This window comes from Mesoplodon mirus (genome assembly GCF_964341445.2).
Source record: "Mesoplodon mirus genome assembly, chromosome: 13".
Lineage (NCBI taxonomy): Eukaryota > Metazoa > Chordata > Mammalia > Artiodactyla > Ziphiidae > Mesoplodon > Mesoplodon mirus.
Window position 1 is genome coordinate 26100179 of NC_138989.1, and position 16514 is coordinate 26116692.

At 54.1% G+C, this 16514-nt stretch overlaps 2 protein-coding genes across 2 annotated transcripts in view; one reads left to right on the top strand and one right to left on the bottom strand.

Annotated features, from left to right (window-relative positions):
• Positions 1-16514, top strand: part of TOP3B (DNA topoisomerase III beta) — a 110073-nt gene that overhangs the window by 46421 nt on the left and 47138 nt on the right. The gene's annotated exons all lie outside the window — the stretch shown is intronic.
• Positions 5424-15560, bottom strand: LOC309814592 (immunoglobulin lambda-like polypeptide 5; the record flags this gene model as incomplete). Its single annotated transcript, XM_082640585.1, has 3 exons — positions 5424-5743; positions 6214-6332; positions 15364-15560. 3 exons carry the CDS (start codon positions 15558-15560, stop codon positions 5424-5426), a joined length of 636 nt encoding a protein of 211 aa, XP_082496711.1.

Here is a 16514-nt window from a genome sequence, read left to right on the forward strand (position 1 = left end):
CATTCGCCCCCCGGGGTACTGCACGTCTCATGTGTCAGGTGATGCGATGTTATGGCTGTGGCCTGTGGGCCTGGCTCCTGGCTTCCCTGGGCCGGGGGACCTATTGGCAGTGTCCCCTGAGAACGAGCTGGTGGAGTCAACCCTGTGGAAGTGATTTGCTGTCTTTGGGGGTGAACTCAGGAAACTGTGGCTGGGTGCTTGTCCCCCATCTCCGCTCCCATCAGGACCTTGAAGCCCTGGAACGTCCTGGGAAACTCTCTGATTGGAGAAGGACAGGGGAGGAGAGGAGAGAATGGGAGGGTCAGCCTGGAGGGTGGATCGGGGAGGCCTGTAACTGTGAGTGGGGGTGGGGTGGGGAGTCAGGTCACCCACAGGGCAGGAGGCAGCTGGCCTCACCACACTGGCCCATCTGTCACACCTCTTGCCCTCTGTTTGACCTCAGCATATCGACCAAGCACAGGGCAGACTGGGCAGGGAACAGGGCACCCAGTGTCCAAAGGCCCCTCCTTCCATGGTGAAGCAGGCACGTTCCAGGTCTGACTTTGGCCTTGACTGGGCCAGTCCTGCCTTGCCTGGGCCTGGGACATGAGTAGCTGAGAGCCCCACACAGGCCAGGCCCCCAGGAGGCCCAAGGGAGGCTTTTTGGATGGATGGATTGATGGATGATGGGTAGATGGATGGATGGGTGGATGAATGGACAGATAGGTGGACAGATAGATGGACAGACAGATGGATGAGTGACTGACCAATCTGAGGTCCTGTCCATTGGGGAAGGACCGCATGAGGCCTCTTGGGGGACATCTGTGCTCTGGGCTCCTCATTATTACCCCAGACCCAGGGCTCCCAGTGCAGTGATTGTGAGGGTCCCCATTTCTCCCCCCTTCCCCTCCTTGGCCCAGTCTCTCCCCCAGAAGAGTCCCAGGTGTGGGGACAGCAGGGAAGGTGTGACTGCAGTGCCCCATGTCCAGCCCTGGCCAGTCCTGCCCCCCGGGCTCCTCTGAGCCCCGAGTGTCTGGCTGTGTCCCACATCAGCCGCAGCTGCGCACCCGGCATTTAGAGAGGTCCCTGGGGGCCCCGAGGAGGGGGTACGACCTGCACAGACACAAGATTCTGGAAAGGAAGATGCCCCTTCTGATGGTTGATTGACGTGATCTCTGCCCGGCTTAGGCCTGGGCGCAGGGGCTTGGGCGGCCTGGGTGCTGTGACGCAGGTCCCTTCTCCAGGGGAGCTGGTGGAAGCTTCCAGAACTGGAGCCACTCCTCCCCCCAGCCTGGGGAGAGGGAGGCACCTGCTTCCCCGGGCTGGGCCAGTCGGCGTTTCCTGGCTATTTCGGGCATCAGGGCCTCTTGGTTTCACCAGGCCAGCTGTGCGGGGGTGAGGGTGGGGCCCATGGGGAGCCCAGGGGTGCTGGCCTGAGGCCGGCTGGGCCCGAACAGGCAGATGCTAATGGCAGCAACAGTCAACCTCAAGAGACCAGCAAACATCCATTTTCCATCTGACCATCCCTCCTGGACCCCAGGGAGCGAGTTTCCACTATCACCAGCCCAGCTGCATGGAGGGGACACAGGCCCCAAGCCACCAACCCAGAGTCAGGGCTGTCCTGCCCCCTGGTCGCCTCCAGGCTCGGCCGTGGCCCCTCGTGAGGCCCAGTCGGGCACTCCCAGCCCTCACCGTGGTTGGTTTCTCCAGGGCACGAGGCCGTCCTGCACAACACCGCTCCCTCTCTATAGGCTGCTTCCCTGTGCCCACAGGAGCCCTAGCAGAGCTGTGTTGCCACCGCCGAGGTCCCCACACACGGTAGGTGCTCAGGTAAGGGCTGCTGAGCGGTGGATTTGCCCCAGGCAGTGACCGCAGTGGGCCTCATCCACGCAGGGCCTTGGTCCACACTAGCACTGAGCTGGAGGCCCTGTGTGACCAGCGACCCTGCGGGTGGGCTCACCAGGCTGCTCTGGGGTCCCACCTTCCTTCGGAGAGCCGCTCTCGGCCTGCCCACAGCAGCCTTTCCGTCCTCCTTAGAGAGCCTGTTTGGGGTCTGGCCGAGGCTTCCTCCCTCCTCCCAACACAATCTGGAGGCCTCAGCATGTCCCCAGGAGGCCGGGCCCTGGGCGGGCAGGGATTGCCCATCCTGGTGAGGACCAGAGGGGGATCCAGACTTTGGTGCCCAGCACAGCCCGGGCACAGAGAATGCTCAGTGGACTCCAGCCCTGATGTGAGATGTCCCCAGGCCAGGTGCTGAGGAGCAGAAGGGACCTGGGGGGTTGAGTGGCCACAGGAAGAGAGTGTCACCCTGACCTGTGTGGAAACACACGCACTGCGGTGCCCTGGTGAGTCGTGCTGACCATTAGCTACTCTGTCCCTGGAGTGAACAGAGGGTGTCTGATGACCCAGCCCCTCCCCTGGCCCCTGTCCTGGTTGCCCCAGACAGTCTCCCTGATTCTTGTCTGTCACCTTCTCTCCCCTCCCCCAGGGCCCCAGCAGTCACCTCCTCTCCCCTCCCCCAGGGCCCCAGCAGTCACCTCCCCTCCCCTCCCCCAGGGCCCCTCTGCCCTCCCTGCCCGAGGCTATTCTGGGCTCTGCTGTGAAGGAAGCCACAACCCCCCTCCCCCATCAGTCACCTCCCCCAACCTTGTCCTCCCACGAGGAAGCCCCAGACGGAGGGCAAGGGCGCTGCCCAGGGTCGCACAGCAGGCAGGGCAGGGCCAGGCCAAGCCCCCTCCCCTGACCTGACACTCTTTTCTATTAGACCAGGGGTCTGCCCAACATGCCCCCACCCCACTGCCACCCAGTGCCCTGGGGCCACCAGTCCGCAGGGGCTGTCCTGGCTCTGAGCTGAGCAGGGCAGGCCCGGTGCATCCCTCATGGTCAGTGTGCCCTCTGTGAAGTGGGCAATGGCAGCCCTGATGGGGACTTCAAGGCTCCCTGAGGGGCTGTGATGAGCCTCGAGACGTGCTCAGTGCCGGCTGCTGGGGGATCCGCCTTGTGGGGCCGGGCAGTGGATGAAATCTTATCCCACGTGTGCGGGGAGATGCTCCCTGGGCGGGGAGCTGACCTGGGGGCTTGAGGACATGGTGGGGTCAGCGGTGGGCTCTACGGGTGTCCCCCCAACTCATGAGCTGTTCCAGGGCAGGTGGTCCTGTCTCCTTGCTCCCAGCACTGGCCCACTGATGGTTTGCTGAATGAATGAGTGAGTGAATGGATGAATGACATGTCTTGCAGGGCTGAGAATCTGTGGAAAGAGCTGGAGCGGGGGCAGGTCAGCCAGCAGCTCACCCTGTAACCCTGGGCAGGTCCCCCAACCCACATCCTGCTGACAGAGCCTCAGTTCTCTCCTCTGTGAATTGGGCCCACAAAACCCACCCTGCTTTGCTGTGTGGACTCAGAGGGTCCATGAAGCCCCTCCTGCCTGCCCCTACCTGCACCGAGTCAGTATAGATTGAGGAGCCAACCCCACAGAGCCTTAGGATGCCTCTGATGTCCAGAGGCTGCGGGGTCGTGTGCTCAGCACCGTCTCCCGGCCAGCACTGCACAGCCTCCTCGGGAGGGAAGGTGACCTCATGAGGGGGGCCCGGGTGGCCACTGTGTGTGTGGCCCTGAGAGCCTGTGGGACCTGGGCAGCTGCCTCAGCTCTGGGAACCTCTGTCTCCTCATCCATGAGGTGAGGTGGGGCTTAGCACCCACCTCCCGGGGAGGTCTGGGGGTCACAGGAGGTAGAGCACGATCCACGGGCAGCACCCAGCTGCGGCTCCAGCCTTGTGGCAAAGAGATGACATCTGCAGCAGAGCTGGGGACGGTCAGCCCCACGACTGGGCAGAGTTGGGGTACGGAGGAGGGTGCAGCCGGGTCCCCGTGGACACCCTATTGCCAGCAAGCCTGTTACCAGCTGCGCTGAGCAGGTCTGTGGCTGGCAGCTGTGTCCTAGGCGCCCAGGCACAGGTCTCATTCCTTATCCTGATGGGAGGTGTGAGAAGCTGCTTCCTGCAGCCCCTGGGGGTCGGGAGTGGGTGGGAGATGCCTGGGATCAGCTCCTCTCAGCCCCCACGTGCTCAGCCCAGACTGGCTGAGGTTCAAGCATTGTCCACGTGAAGGTCACAAGTGGAGAGCTGAGTGCGGGTTATCAGGGAGCGGCAGGCCTCTGTCAGGTGGATGGGGACAGGGACTGTCATGCCAGCAAAGGGAGCAGCCAGAGCAAACTGCAGAGGCGTGAAGCAGTGTGGCCTTTGGGGACAGAAGCCCTTGGGCTTAGAGTAGAAGGTGTTGGTGGGACACGGAGGCAGCAGAAACCGTGTCTGGGAGTGTGGGAGGAGCAGATGCCGAAGGGACCTGTACTGGGGGCGTGGTGTTTGAACTTCACCCTCAAGATGCTGCTACTGGGCCAGTCTAGCCCTGTGCCAGACTGACACTTCCGGTGGCAGGGCACAGTGAGCCCTCACCTCCAGGAGCCAGGACCAAGGTGGGGCCTCCAAGAAGACAACACCCTCTCTCGGCCCCTCCCCCAGTGCCCTGACCCAGATTTCTGACCCAGAAGAGGGGAAGGGCATGAGGAAGCCAGCCCCTCCAACCCAAGGCCCCTGTCCCCCAAGGTCCTTCTTTGGCCCTAACGACTCTGTCGTTGTTCGGCCTGGCTTGGACCTGCCCGACCTCTCCTGGGTCCCAGGGCCAGGGACCTGGGTCCAGGTGGGCTCAGAACTCTCCAGGTGGTTTGATGCCTGGCTGGTAAGGCCTGGAGAACATTTAACCGGGGCTGGAGGGAAGCAGTGCCCCAGAGCAGAAGCTAAGATCAAAGTCCCCTCCCCATGAGCCCAGGAGAAGGGGCTGCAGGAGGCCAGGGAGGAAGGAGGGGGAGCCTGGGCTGGGAGGCCCCCAGGAGTGGCCCAGCCCAGGGACCAGGCAGGACACAGAGGGAGAGGAATGTGGGTGAAGGTTCCCGAGTTAGTTACGCTAACAGCCATACTGGAAAGAAAGGACAATCCGGGGGCAGGGAGGTGTGGAGGGTCCCCACCAGGGCAGGGAGGGAGGGCTCATCTGGAGGTCACCAGCCATAGGCAGCTCCGGCCAGGAAGGTGGGAGGGGGTGGATACGGCCCTATGCTGGAGGAGGAGTGGGAGGAAGGAGAGGGCGGATGGGTGATGTGTCCTGGCTGGTTGCCTGGGAGATGCCCCCACCCAGGAGACTGTGAGCCTCTCCCCTTAGTTACTTTCTCACTGGCGCCTAGGATTCCCCACCCCACCCCCAGAATTCTGGAGAGGGTGCAAATTAAATACGAGACAAAAAAAGAAATGAGCAGAGATTTCTGAATAACGATGAAAACATTCTATTGAGAGTTGATTGGGTGCAGGAGGAAGGGCTGGGGGGACCAGGATGGGAGGAGAGACCCCCCAGGGGACCCGTGGCTCCAGGCCCCAGAGGGTGGGGGATCCAGGGACCTAAGGGCACCCTGAGGACGCCACTGTCTTCTCCACGGTGCTCCCCTCGTGCGTGACCTGGCAGCTGACCCTGTCGTAAGATTTCCACTCGCTGGCCGTCAGGGCCAGGTAGCTGCTGGCCGCGTACTTGTTGTTGCTCTGTTTCAAGGGCTGGGCGGTCTCCACGCCCCTGGTGATGGTGGTGCTGCCTGCCTTCCAGGCCACCGTCACGCTGCCCGGGTAGAAGTCATTGATGAGACACACCAGGGTGGCCTTGTTGGCCTTGAGCTCCTCAGTGGAGGGCGCAAACAGAGTGACTGAGGGCGCAGACTTGGGCTGACCTGTGTGACAGAGGAGGGGGTGTGAGATACAGGGGAGGGTCCGGGGTTGCCCACCCCCATCATGGCCTCTGTGAGTGTCCCCATGGTGGCCCTGCTTGCCTTCTCTGTCCCCCCTCCCACTCAGCCCCTGGACAGCAGACAGCCCCCAAGAAGCTGTTCCACATCACTCTCCCAGGTGACCCGGCCAAGCCGTCCCATGTGCAGCCTCAGTGTCCCCGTGCGTAACCAAAGCAGCTCTCCTCCCTCCTTATGATCCCTGTCGGACTCTGGAGGTGGCTGCTCCTGCTGTTGGGGTCCTTCCTGCCGGTTACCCCAAGACCAACCTGCCTCCCCAGGCCCCAAGGAGATAGGTGGGGGTCGGTCCTTAAGCTGGGAGGGCAGAGGGGAAGCAGCCCCCAGAGAGAAAAAAAGTGACTTTCCCAAGACAGCAGAGGGTGGGACAGGCTGGGAAAGACATGAGAGCCACTTACCTAGGACGGTGAGCTGGGTCCCGCCGCCAAAGATGTACCACGGTAACTGAGACTCGGACCAAAACCCGCCGGGCCAGCACCTGGGGCCTGTCCCCCGGGGGCCGGGCCGGAGTGGGGACCTGCTGGGCATGATGGGAACAGGGCTGTAGCAGGCAGGGCTGTGTCCTCAGGTTGGGGGTGGGTGGGCAGCCAGCCCCCCAGAGGCTGGGGCACTCCTGGGTGTCCCCATGCCCAGCCCCCTGTCTAAGGAAGGAGCCACTCACACCTTGTCACCCAGTGTGTCCCCCCAACTCTGAGGCTGTCCTGTGACCACTGAATCCTCAGTGCTGATGGTGCCGCTGAGTGCCGAGTCCCCTCGGGTGGCCATGTGGTGTGGCAGAGTGAGTCCTGAGCTGGCTTGGACCTGCCCCACCTCTCCTGGCCTCATTTTAGAGCTTCTGGGTGTTCCTTCCCCCATAATTTCCCACAGTCCAGCCAGGCAGCTTTCTCCCTGGGCCTGTGGACACCAGGTCATTTGGGGGCCCCCTGCCCTGTTGTCTCCACTCATTGAGACGCAGTTCAGTTCCCCCTCTTTCATGAAGCCTTCTTGGATCTTTCAGATCATTGTCTTTCTGTCCATCTGTTTTTCCATCCATCATCCATCCATCCATCCATGCATCCATCATCTATTATCCATCCATCCATCCATCATCCATCCATGCATCCATCTTCTATCATCCATCCATCTGTCCATCATCCATCCATCTATCAACCATCCATCCATCATCCATCCATCATTCATCCATCCATCATCCATCTATCCATCCATCCAACCAACAATGGCTCCCAAACACTTGCCTGCCAAGCACTGTTTTACATTCTGGGACATACCAGGGCCCTTCTGGCTCTCACCCCATCTCTCCCTGAAATCTCTCAGGTGATGGACAACAGGGCCCTCATCTGGGTCAAGTCTAAGGTCCCTCCCAAGCTCCTGTTGTACCTAATGTCTCTGCAGGATGTAACATAGGGTTGGCCCCCCTTTCCAGTGACTTGGTTCTCCTTGATGTCTGTGACCCCCACTTTCTTCCTTCTTTGTCTTCCCTTTCCCCTGACCCATGCATGGCTACTGATCCCCAGACTGCCTCCCTGGGTCCTCCTTTGCCATCTTCCCACAACGTGCCCACATGATGAGGCTCGAGTCTATTCCAGCTCCAAACCCTTTCCTCATCCCCACTTAAGTTGCCTATTGACCATCTCCAGCTGGATGCCCAACAGGAAACTCTAACTCACCACTTCCACATGAGACTGACCACTTTTCTCCTATTCCAGTTCTTTTTCTGTCTTCATCTTGTCACAGGTGACCATGAGTGCTCTCACCCCCAGGCCAGAAAACTTTGTCCTTAGATTCTGCATCTAAATACTCCTTCTTAAAGTTAAAACAAGGCCCCAAATAATTAAGAAACAACAGAACCACCCTCAGACGCTCCAAAGCCACAAGAAGTTCCAGGTTTTGCCTTTGCTGATTTAAATTCCCAACTCGTACAAAGATGCAGCATTGGGGCTTCCCTGGTGGCACAGTGGTTGAGAGTCTGCCTGCCGATGCAGGGGACACGGGTTCGTGCCCCGGTCTGGGAAGATCCCACATGCCGCGGAGCGGCTGGGCCCGTGAGCCATGGCTGCTGAGCCTGCGCGTCCGGAGCCTGTGCTCCGCAACGGGAGAGGCCACAGCAGTGAGAGGCCCGCGTACCGCAAAAAAACAAACAAACAAAAAAAAAACCAAAGATGCAGCATTGAGTTGGGGCTCGTTGGATGCAAGAATCTCTGCCAGAGGATCAGACCAGTGTGTTTTCCACCTGCTGAGCTGGCCCAGTTAGCTGTGGTTGGTTTTGTGAGGCAAATATAAGATCTTTTGCTTTAAATTTTTAATTGTTTTAAAATTATAAGAATATTAGATATATAACACAAGTAAGCAATCTAGAAGTGCATTTAAAAAGTGCAATGAAAGGATACTGGGGACTTCCCCGGTGGCCCAGTGGGTAAGACTCCACGCTTCCAATGTAGGGGGTCCAGGTTCATTCCCTGGTCAGGGAACTAGATCCCACATGCATGCTGCAACTAAGAGCCCTCATGCTGCAACTAAGAAGTCTGTGTGCCGCAACTAAAGATTCTGCTTGCCACAACGAAGATCCCACGTGCCAAAACTAAGACCCGGTGCAGCCAAAATTAATTAATTAATTAAAAAAGAAAGGATACTAGACAGTAACTCAAAGTCTCTATTCACAGATGACATGATCTTATATACAGAGCAAATAAATTCCGCAGGTGCTTGATCAACACACTAGCAATGAACAATTCATAAGGCGAAATTAAGAAAACAATTCCATTTGCAATGGTACCGATTAAGAATAAATTTAACCAATGAGGTGAAAGACTGTACACTGAAAGCTGCAAAATGTTGTTCAAAGATGTTAGAGAAGACCTAAATAAATGGAAAGATGTCCTGCGTTCATGGATTGGAAGAGTTAATATTTGAAAGAGGACAATACTAATCAAAGTGATCTACAGATCCAATGCAGTCCCTATCAAAATTTCAGTGGGAGGGCCTCCCTGGTGGCGCAGTGGTTGAGAGTCCGCCTGCCGATGCAGGGGATACGGGTTCGTGCCCCGGTCTGGGAGGATCCCATATGCCGCGGAGCGGCTGGGCCCGTGAGCCATGGCCGCTGGGCCTGCGCGTCCAGAGCCTGTGCTCCGCAACGGGAGAGGCCACAACAGTGAGAGGCCCGCATACCGCAAAAAAAAAAAAAAAAATTTCAGTGGGTGATCATTGTTACAGAGATGGAAAAGCTGATCCTAAAATTCACATGGAATTGCAAAGGACTCCAATAGGCAAAACAGTCTTGAAAAAGAACAGGGAATTCCTTGGTGGTCCAGTGGTTAGGGCTCCACGTTTCCACTGCAGGGGATACCCTGTTCAGGGAACTAAGATCCTGCAAGCCCTGCGGTGTGGGAAAGAAAGAAAGAGAGAGAGAGAAAGAAAGAGAAAGGGAGGAAGGAAGGAAGGAAGGAAGGAAGAAAGAATCTCCTCAGCAAATGGTGTTGGGACAACTGGACATCCACATGCAAAAGAATGAAGTTGGACCCCTACCTCATACCATACACAAAAACTCAAAATTGATCGAAGACCTAAGTGTAAAAGCTAAAACTATCTCTTAGAATAAAACATAGGTGTAGATCTTCATGACCTTGGATTAGGCAGCAGATTCTTAGATATGACACTAAAGGTACAAGCAATAAATGAAAGAATAGATAAGTTGGACTTCATCAAAATACAAAAGTTTTGTGCCTCCAGGTACATTATCAAGAAAGTGAAAAGACAACTCACAGAATGGAAGAAATAATTTGAAAATCATATATCTGATAAGGGTCTAGTATCCAGAATATATAAAGAAATCTTATGACTTAACAAAGCAACAAAAAGACAACTGATTTAAAAGCTGGGCAAAGGACTTGAAGAGACATTTCCCTAAAGAAGATATAAAAATGACTGACAAGCACTTGAAAAGACCCTTAACATCATTAATAATTATAGAAATGCAAATCAAAACCACAATGAGATACCACTTCACAGCCAGTGGGATGGATATAAAAATAACAATAATAAAAAAAGGAAATAACAAGTGTCGATGAGGATATGGAGAACTGTAACGCTTGTGCATTGCTGGTAGGATTGTAAAATGGTGCAGCCACTGTGGAAAACAGTTTGGCCAACCTCAAAAGTTAAATGTAAAGCTACCATGTGACCCAGCAATTCCACTGTTAGGCATTTACCCAAAAGAATTGAAGACAGGTACTCAGAAAAACACTTGACATGAATGTACATAACAGCACTATTTACAATAACCCAAAGGTGGAAATAATACATTAACTAATGAACAGATAAACAAAATGTGGTATATCCATAAAATGGAATATTGGGACTTCCCTGGTGGCACAGTGGTTAAGAATCCGCCTGTCAACGCAGGGGACACGGATTCAAGCCCTGGTCCGGGAAGATCCCACATGTCTTGGAGCAACTAAGCCCGTGCGCCACAACTACTGAGCCTGCGCTCTAGAGCCCGTGCTCTGCAACAAGAGAAACCACCGCAGTGAGAATCCCATGCAACCCAATGAAGAGTAGCCCCCACTCGCTGCAACTAAAGAAAGCCAGCACACAGCAACAAAGACCCAACGCAGCCATAAATAAATAAATAAATAAATAAATAACTTTTAAAAAACAAAAAAGGAATATTATTTGGCCTTAAAAAGAATGACGTACTGATGCCTGCTACAACATGGATGAACCTTGAAAACATCATGCTAGGTGAAATAAGCCAGACACTAGGGTCTTATATTGTATAATTTCATTTATATGAAATATCCAGAACAGGCAAATTCATAGAGACAGAAAGCAGATTACTGGTTGCCAGGGGCTGGTGAATTGGGGGACTGCAGAGGGACTGCTTTGGGGTTTCCTTTTGGGGTGATTAATAGACTCAGGAAAAAGATAGTGGTGATGGTCGCAAAACATAGTGAACGCACTAAATGTCACCGAATTGTGTATTTTAAAATAGTTAAAATAGTGAATTTTGGGAATTCCCTGGTGGTCCACTCGTTAGGACTTGGTGCTTTCACTGCTGGGGGCCGGGTTTGATCCCTGGTCAGGGAACTAAGGTCCCACAAGCTACTCGGCCAAAAAAAAAAAAAAAAGTGAATTTTATGTTAAAAGAATTTTATCTCAATTTCTTAAAACACTGACAGTACCGAGTGCTGGGGAGAATACAGAGCAACTGTAACTCATACGCTTTGCTTGTGGGAATGTAAAAAGTTTTAGCCACTCTGGAAAGCTGTTTGGTAGTTTTATATAAACATACACTTACCCTCTGATCAATCAAATCCTACTCCTAGGTATTTAACCAAGGAATGAAAACTCATGTTCAAACAAAGACTTATATGCAAATGTATATACTGGCTTTATTTATCATTGCCCAAAACTGGAAACAACCCAAATGTTCCTCAATTGGTGAATAGTTAATAAATTCTGATACGTTCATAGATGGAATCCTACTTAGCAATAGAAAGGAACAAACTATAGATAAAGGGGATAATTGGATAATTGCAAAGGTTTTATACTGACCTAAAGAAGCCAGACTCATACGGTTACGTACTTGGAATATATTGAGCAATAAAAAGGAATGAAATATGTACAACCAACAGTCAGGATGAACAGCCAGAAAACTATGCTGAGTAAAGAAAGTCGCTTCCAGGGCATATATCCAGAGAAAACCATAATTCGAAAAGACACATGCACCCCAATGTTCATTGCAACACTATTTACAGGAGCCAGGACATGGAAGCAACCTAAATGTCCATCACAGAGGAATGCATAAAGAAGATGTGGTACATACATACAATGGAACATTACTCATCCATAAAAAAGAATGAAATAATGCCACTTGCAGCAACAAGGATGGACCTAGAGATTGTCATACTGAGGGAAATAAGTCAGAGAAAGACAAATACCATATGATATCGCTTATATATGGAATCTAAAAAAATGGTACAAATGAACCTATTTACAAAATAGAAATAGAGTCACAGATGTAGAGAACAAACATGGTTACCAGGGGGCAAAGCGGGGGAGGGGTAAACTGGGAGATTGGGATTGACATATACACACTACTAAATATAAAATAAATAACTAATAATAACCTACTGTATAGCACAGGGAACTCTACTCAATACTCTGTAATGGTCTATAAGGGAAAAGAACCTAAAAAAGGGTGGACCTATGTATATCTATAACTGATTCACTTTGCTGTCCACCTGAAATTAACAACACTGTAAATCAATTATACTCCAATAAAAATTTAAAAAAAAAAGAAAAAGAAAGAAAGTCGGTCCCAACAGGGTACATACAGTATGATTCCATTTATAGAACAATCTTGAAAGGACAAAATTAGAAAAGAAGACCAAATTAGTAGTTGCCAGAGTTAGCAGGGGCTTGGGAGGGAGAGAAGTGGGCATGGCTAGAAAGGAATCTTTGTGGCGATGGAAATGTTCTGTACCTTGACTGCGTCCATGTCAATATCCTGGTTGTGATTTTTTATTTTACAAGACATTACCGATGGGAGAAACTAGGTGAAGGGTAGATGGGATCCCTCTGTATTATTTCTTACAGCTGCATGTGAACCTACAATTATCCCAAAATAAAAAGTTTAATTTAAAAAAAGATTACATACTGCATGATGCTGTTTATATCTCAAAAAGGCAAAACTATAGGATCAGAAAGAGATCAGTGGTTTCCATGGTTGGGGCAGAAAAAGGGATTGACTACACAGAGGGCGCAGGGAAATTTTGGTGGGGGGTGGAAATGTTCTGTATCTTGATTGTTGTGAGGGTCACACAACTCTATAGTTTTATTAAAATTTATACAACTGCTAATACCAAAAAGGATGAATTTTACTCTGTAAATCGAAATAAAACAAAAGCAGTGTGCTAGTATGACATATTGCAGCCTGTTTATAAAAATCTTTATTATGTCATTACAGTTGTCAAAAAAACCATATCAAATGACTGTGTAATACTCCCTACCATGAATGTACCGTAGTTTATTTTACCTTCCCTTATCATTGGACATTTAGGTTGTTTCTACTTCTTCCCCAGGAACACACTTATAGTATTTAGCTGAAGTTCTGATTACATCATCAAGATAAATTTCTAGAGGTGGAATTGCTTGATTAAAAGGAATGTATGTTTTTATGAATCTTGGTGTGTTATTCCAGAAATTGTTTGTTCCAGAAATTCAGCCTCGCATTGACAGTCCATGACTGTGCCCGTTCCTCCCCATCAGCACTCTGATAACATCACTTTAAATTCACTTGGCAATTTCATAGGAGATCTTGGTACCTGGTTACCCTGGACCTACTCCCCATCCCCAAGGCACAGGCTTTGGTCAAAGCCCCTTCTCCACGTCCCTTCTCCATTCTCTAATCTGCCCTCACACTGGTCTCTGATCTGGAGCCATTTTTCCAAAACACAAACCTGACTCTGACAGTGCCCCACTTAAATCCCTCAATGACTCCTCATGGAACCCAGGATAAAGGACCGGGCTACAAGACCCCCATGGTCTGCACCCTGCTCTCCCTGGCTCTGGAAACTCCCTGCGGGTCTGTGCACCTCAACTCTCCTCCTCAGCACCCCTTGCTCCCTTTGCCTGGAGCCCCCCCATCGCGGGTCAGCGCCCTGGATCTCTAAGACCAGCTCGGACATCCTTGCCCCCCACATCTTACTTCTCCTAAAATGGTCCATGGGTCTGCCCTAGGCCTGGACATGACCCCCTTGGTTCAGGCCCACCCTGAGACCCTGAGTGGCCTGTCGGGTGAGTGGACGTCCTCGGGGGAGACCAACTTCTTGCAGACCATCCCTTCTCTTGGACCATTTTGTTAAAATACAGGACACAGCATTCTCTTAACTGTCCAGCAAAAAAGCCAAGGGGGCCTCCTGGCTCCTCCCTCTCCTGGTCCTCTCACCTCCTGACTCTGTCCAGCTCTCTGTCCACTCTGCCCATGACAACACCCCCCTCCCTGAGGCCTCTCTAGTTCTGATTTCCCGCCCCCTCCCACCCACCCAACTCCAGTCACATTTCCTTGCAAACATCCCCCAGGACCCCCCAGATGAAGTCTGTCCTCCAGGGACGAGTCCTCCACGTCTGGGCCTGGCCGCCCCTCTAGCCTCTTCTCAGACCCACGTGCTGCAGCCCTGCGGACTCCCGGGAGCTTCCTGAGGGTTCTGTTCCTGTGCTGCCTTGCCCAGGTGGACCCCTTGACCTGAACTCCAACCCCAGTGGGGCCCCCTCTGTCCTGCAGGCAGCGCGCTGCATGTGGCAGTTGTCGCCGGGCCCCTCTTCCCTGGACCTTGAGCTGGGGTCTGACCTGATGGAGGTCCGACTCTCCTCGTGTTCTCCTGGATCCTGCCCTGGCTGTGCAGTCCCCACCGGACGCTGCGGTGCCGGCCCCGACCTGACACTCACAGACACCCACCCACCTCCACGGCTGTGCTGCTGGTGCCACAGACTCCACTCCTCCTGTCCCAGGCCTTCACCACCGCGGCCCCAGCATCCCTGGGGCAGGCGTCAGGCTGCAAGGCCCTCATCCAACTAGGACCCCTCACTTTGCAGAGGGGGAAACTGAGGCTCAGAGAGGCGGACTTGTCAGCCGGGTCTGTTTAGGGGATAGGGATGGGGACAGCTGGAGGCTTGGGCGTTGGAGTCAGAACCAGCTGTGTGACCTTGGGCAGTTGCCTCACCTCTCTGGGCCTCTATCCCTATAAGTTGGGGGTGACAGAGGGACCTGCCTTGTGGGGCCACTGAGAGGGAGGTTCTGCCCCTAAATGGTCAGTGCCCACGATGAATGTGCTACTGTGCCACTGATCATCGCAAATGGTCCCAGATGCTCAGCAGTTTGTGCAGGGACCTCCCACCACAAGCAGAGAGGAGGGGGCTGGGGTCACACAGCAGCAGCAGGGGCAGACTGCGGCCCCCACGGACCCTCGCCCAGGCCTTTCTCATGGAGGCGCCTGCACCCTGGTGGGCTTGGGCTCCCAGGGACCAGTCGCAGGAGGTGGTCCTTGGCTGGGGGACCTGGGAACACCAGGGAAGGTCCCCTCACCACACAGCCTCAGCCAGAGCTTGCGCCCTGGTGCTCCAGGGACCAGAGCCTGCCCAGCCAGGGGAAGGGCGAGGAGGTGGCTCACCAGCTAAGAGGAGCCCCAGGGATCCCAGGATGACAGCAGCCACTGCCCCCTCCTGCCCCCGCCTCCCTGTTTCTGCTCTACCCCGAGGACCAGAGCGAGGTGGGCGAGGCACTAGTCTTGGGTACAAAATGTAAGGGGCGCCAGAAACCTCAGTAATTCAGATAAAGATTTTAATACAATATAAAAAAATAAAAATTAATGCAAACAAATCCACACTGGACAAAATGTCAACCCTTCAAATAAAGCCACCGTCTGCCCAGGCCCCTCCTCTCCAGCTGATGCTCCCTTCTCGCCCCTCTCCCCTCACCCGCTCTCTGTCCCCACTCCCAGTTCTGCCTGCAGGGACCCTCATGTCCCCCCATGATTCCCTCGGCCCCTTACCTGTGCCACAGGCTCCAAGGGCTGCTTCCTGCCGGGGTTTCCTTGCGGGGGGCCGTGCTCTGCGGTGCTGGCGTTGGAGACAGCAAGCCATGGGCGCCCATGGCCAGGCCCAGCACTATTAGAGGCCAGTTGTGCCTGAGGACACAGCTCTGACCCCTGCGGGCCTCACAGCCCAACTGGCCTGTCCTGGGCCTCATGTGCCCTCAGGTCAAAGGCACCTCTGGCCAACCCGCTGGCGTGGGCTCCCTGGAGGGGTGTCGGCAGGTGTCCCTGGCTCCCCTCTCTGGCAGTAGCCGTCCTAGTGCGTCCTGGCCCACATGGCCCTGGTCTCTGCCTGGGCCTTCTCTGTCCCTGCCCCCAGCACCCGGCCCCCTCCAGGGCCCATGGCCGTTACTTCTGGGGGCCTATCCCAAGAGGGGCACCCGCCAACTGCTCTGCTGTGGTCGGGATCCAGGGCTCAACCGCCTCACGCAGCAGCCCCTGCCGGCCCCACCCCTGGGACCCTGGGTGGGACACATCTGCTCCTGCCCTAGTTCCCAAGGGCGCTTGTGTAGCATCTCCCTGGGGCCTGGAGAGGCCGAGGAAGTGCTAGCGGAACAGGAGCGGCCGAGGCCTGAGGTCAGCGGGGTGAGGCTGGGGCTTCTCTTCCGACCAGCCTTGGGTGGGGGTGGTGAGAGGAGAGGAAACAGGTGCAGGTTTAGCAAGAAGCCGGTTTCAAGTCAGGGAATCATGATTTCATTATAAAATGGTGGGTTTAATGAGCTGTGTTCAGCACCTCATGGTCTCACTCCCCCCCGCCCCTTGCGTCTCACACACACACACACACACACACACACGCTCATAGATTTTATCCAGAGGTCACCACCACGAGCAGAGTGTCTGGTGCACAGTGGGGACTTCTGCGAGGCCCCCCTTTCCCTCTCCCGTCCAGGGGAGCCTGCCTGCCTCCCCAACATCTGGATGCATCATCGCCCAGGGACCCTGTGCTTTGGGATGGGGTGGGCGGTGGGCAGAAAAGAGGCACTGAGCCCACTTTGGGTACCGAGGGCCTGGCTCTGTGCTGGTGCTGCCAGCAGTGATGCCTCAGGAATGTTATACATAACATAAAATTTACCATTTTAGTCACTGTTAAGTGTACAATTCAGTGGCAT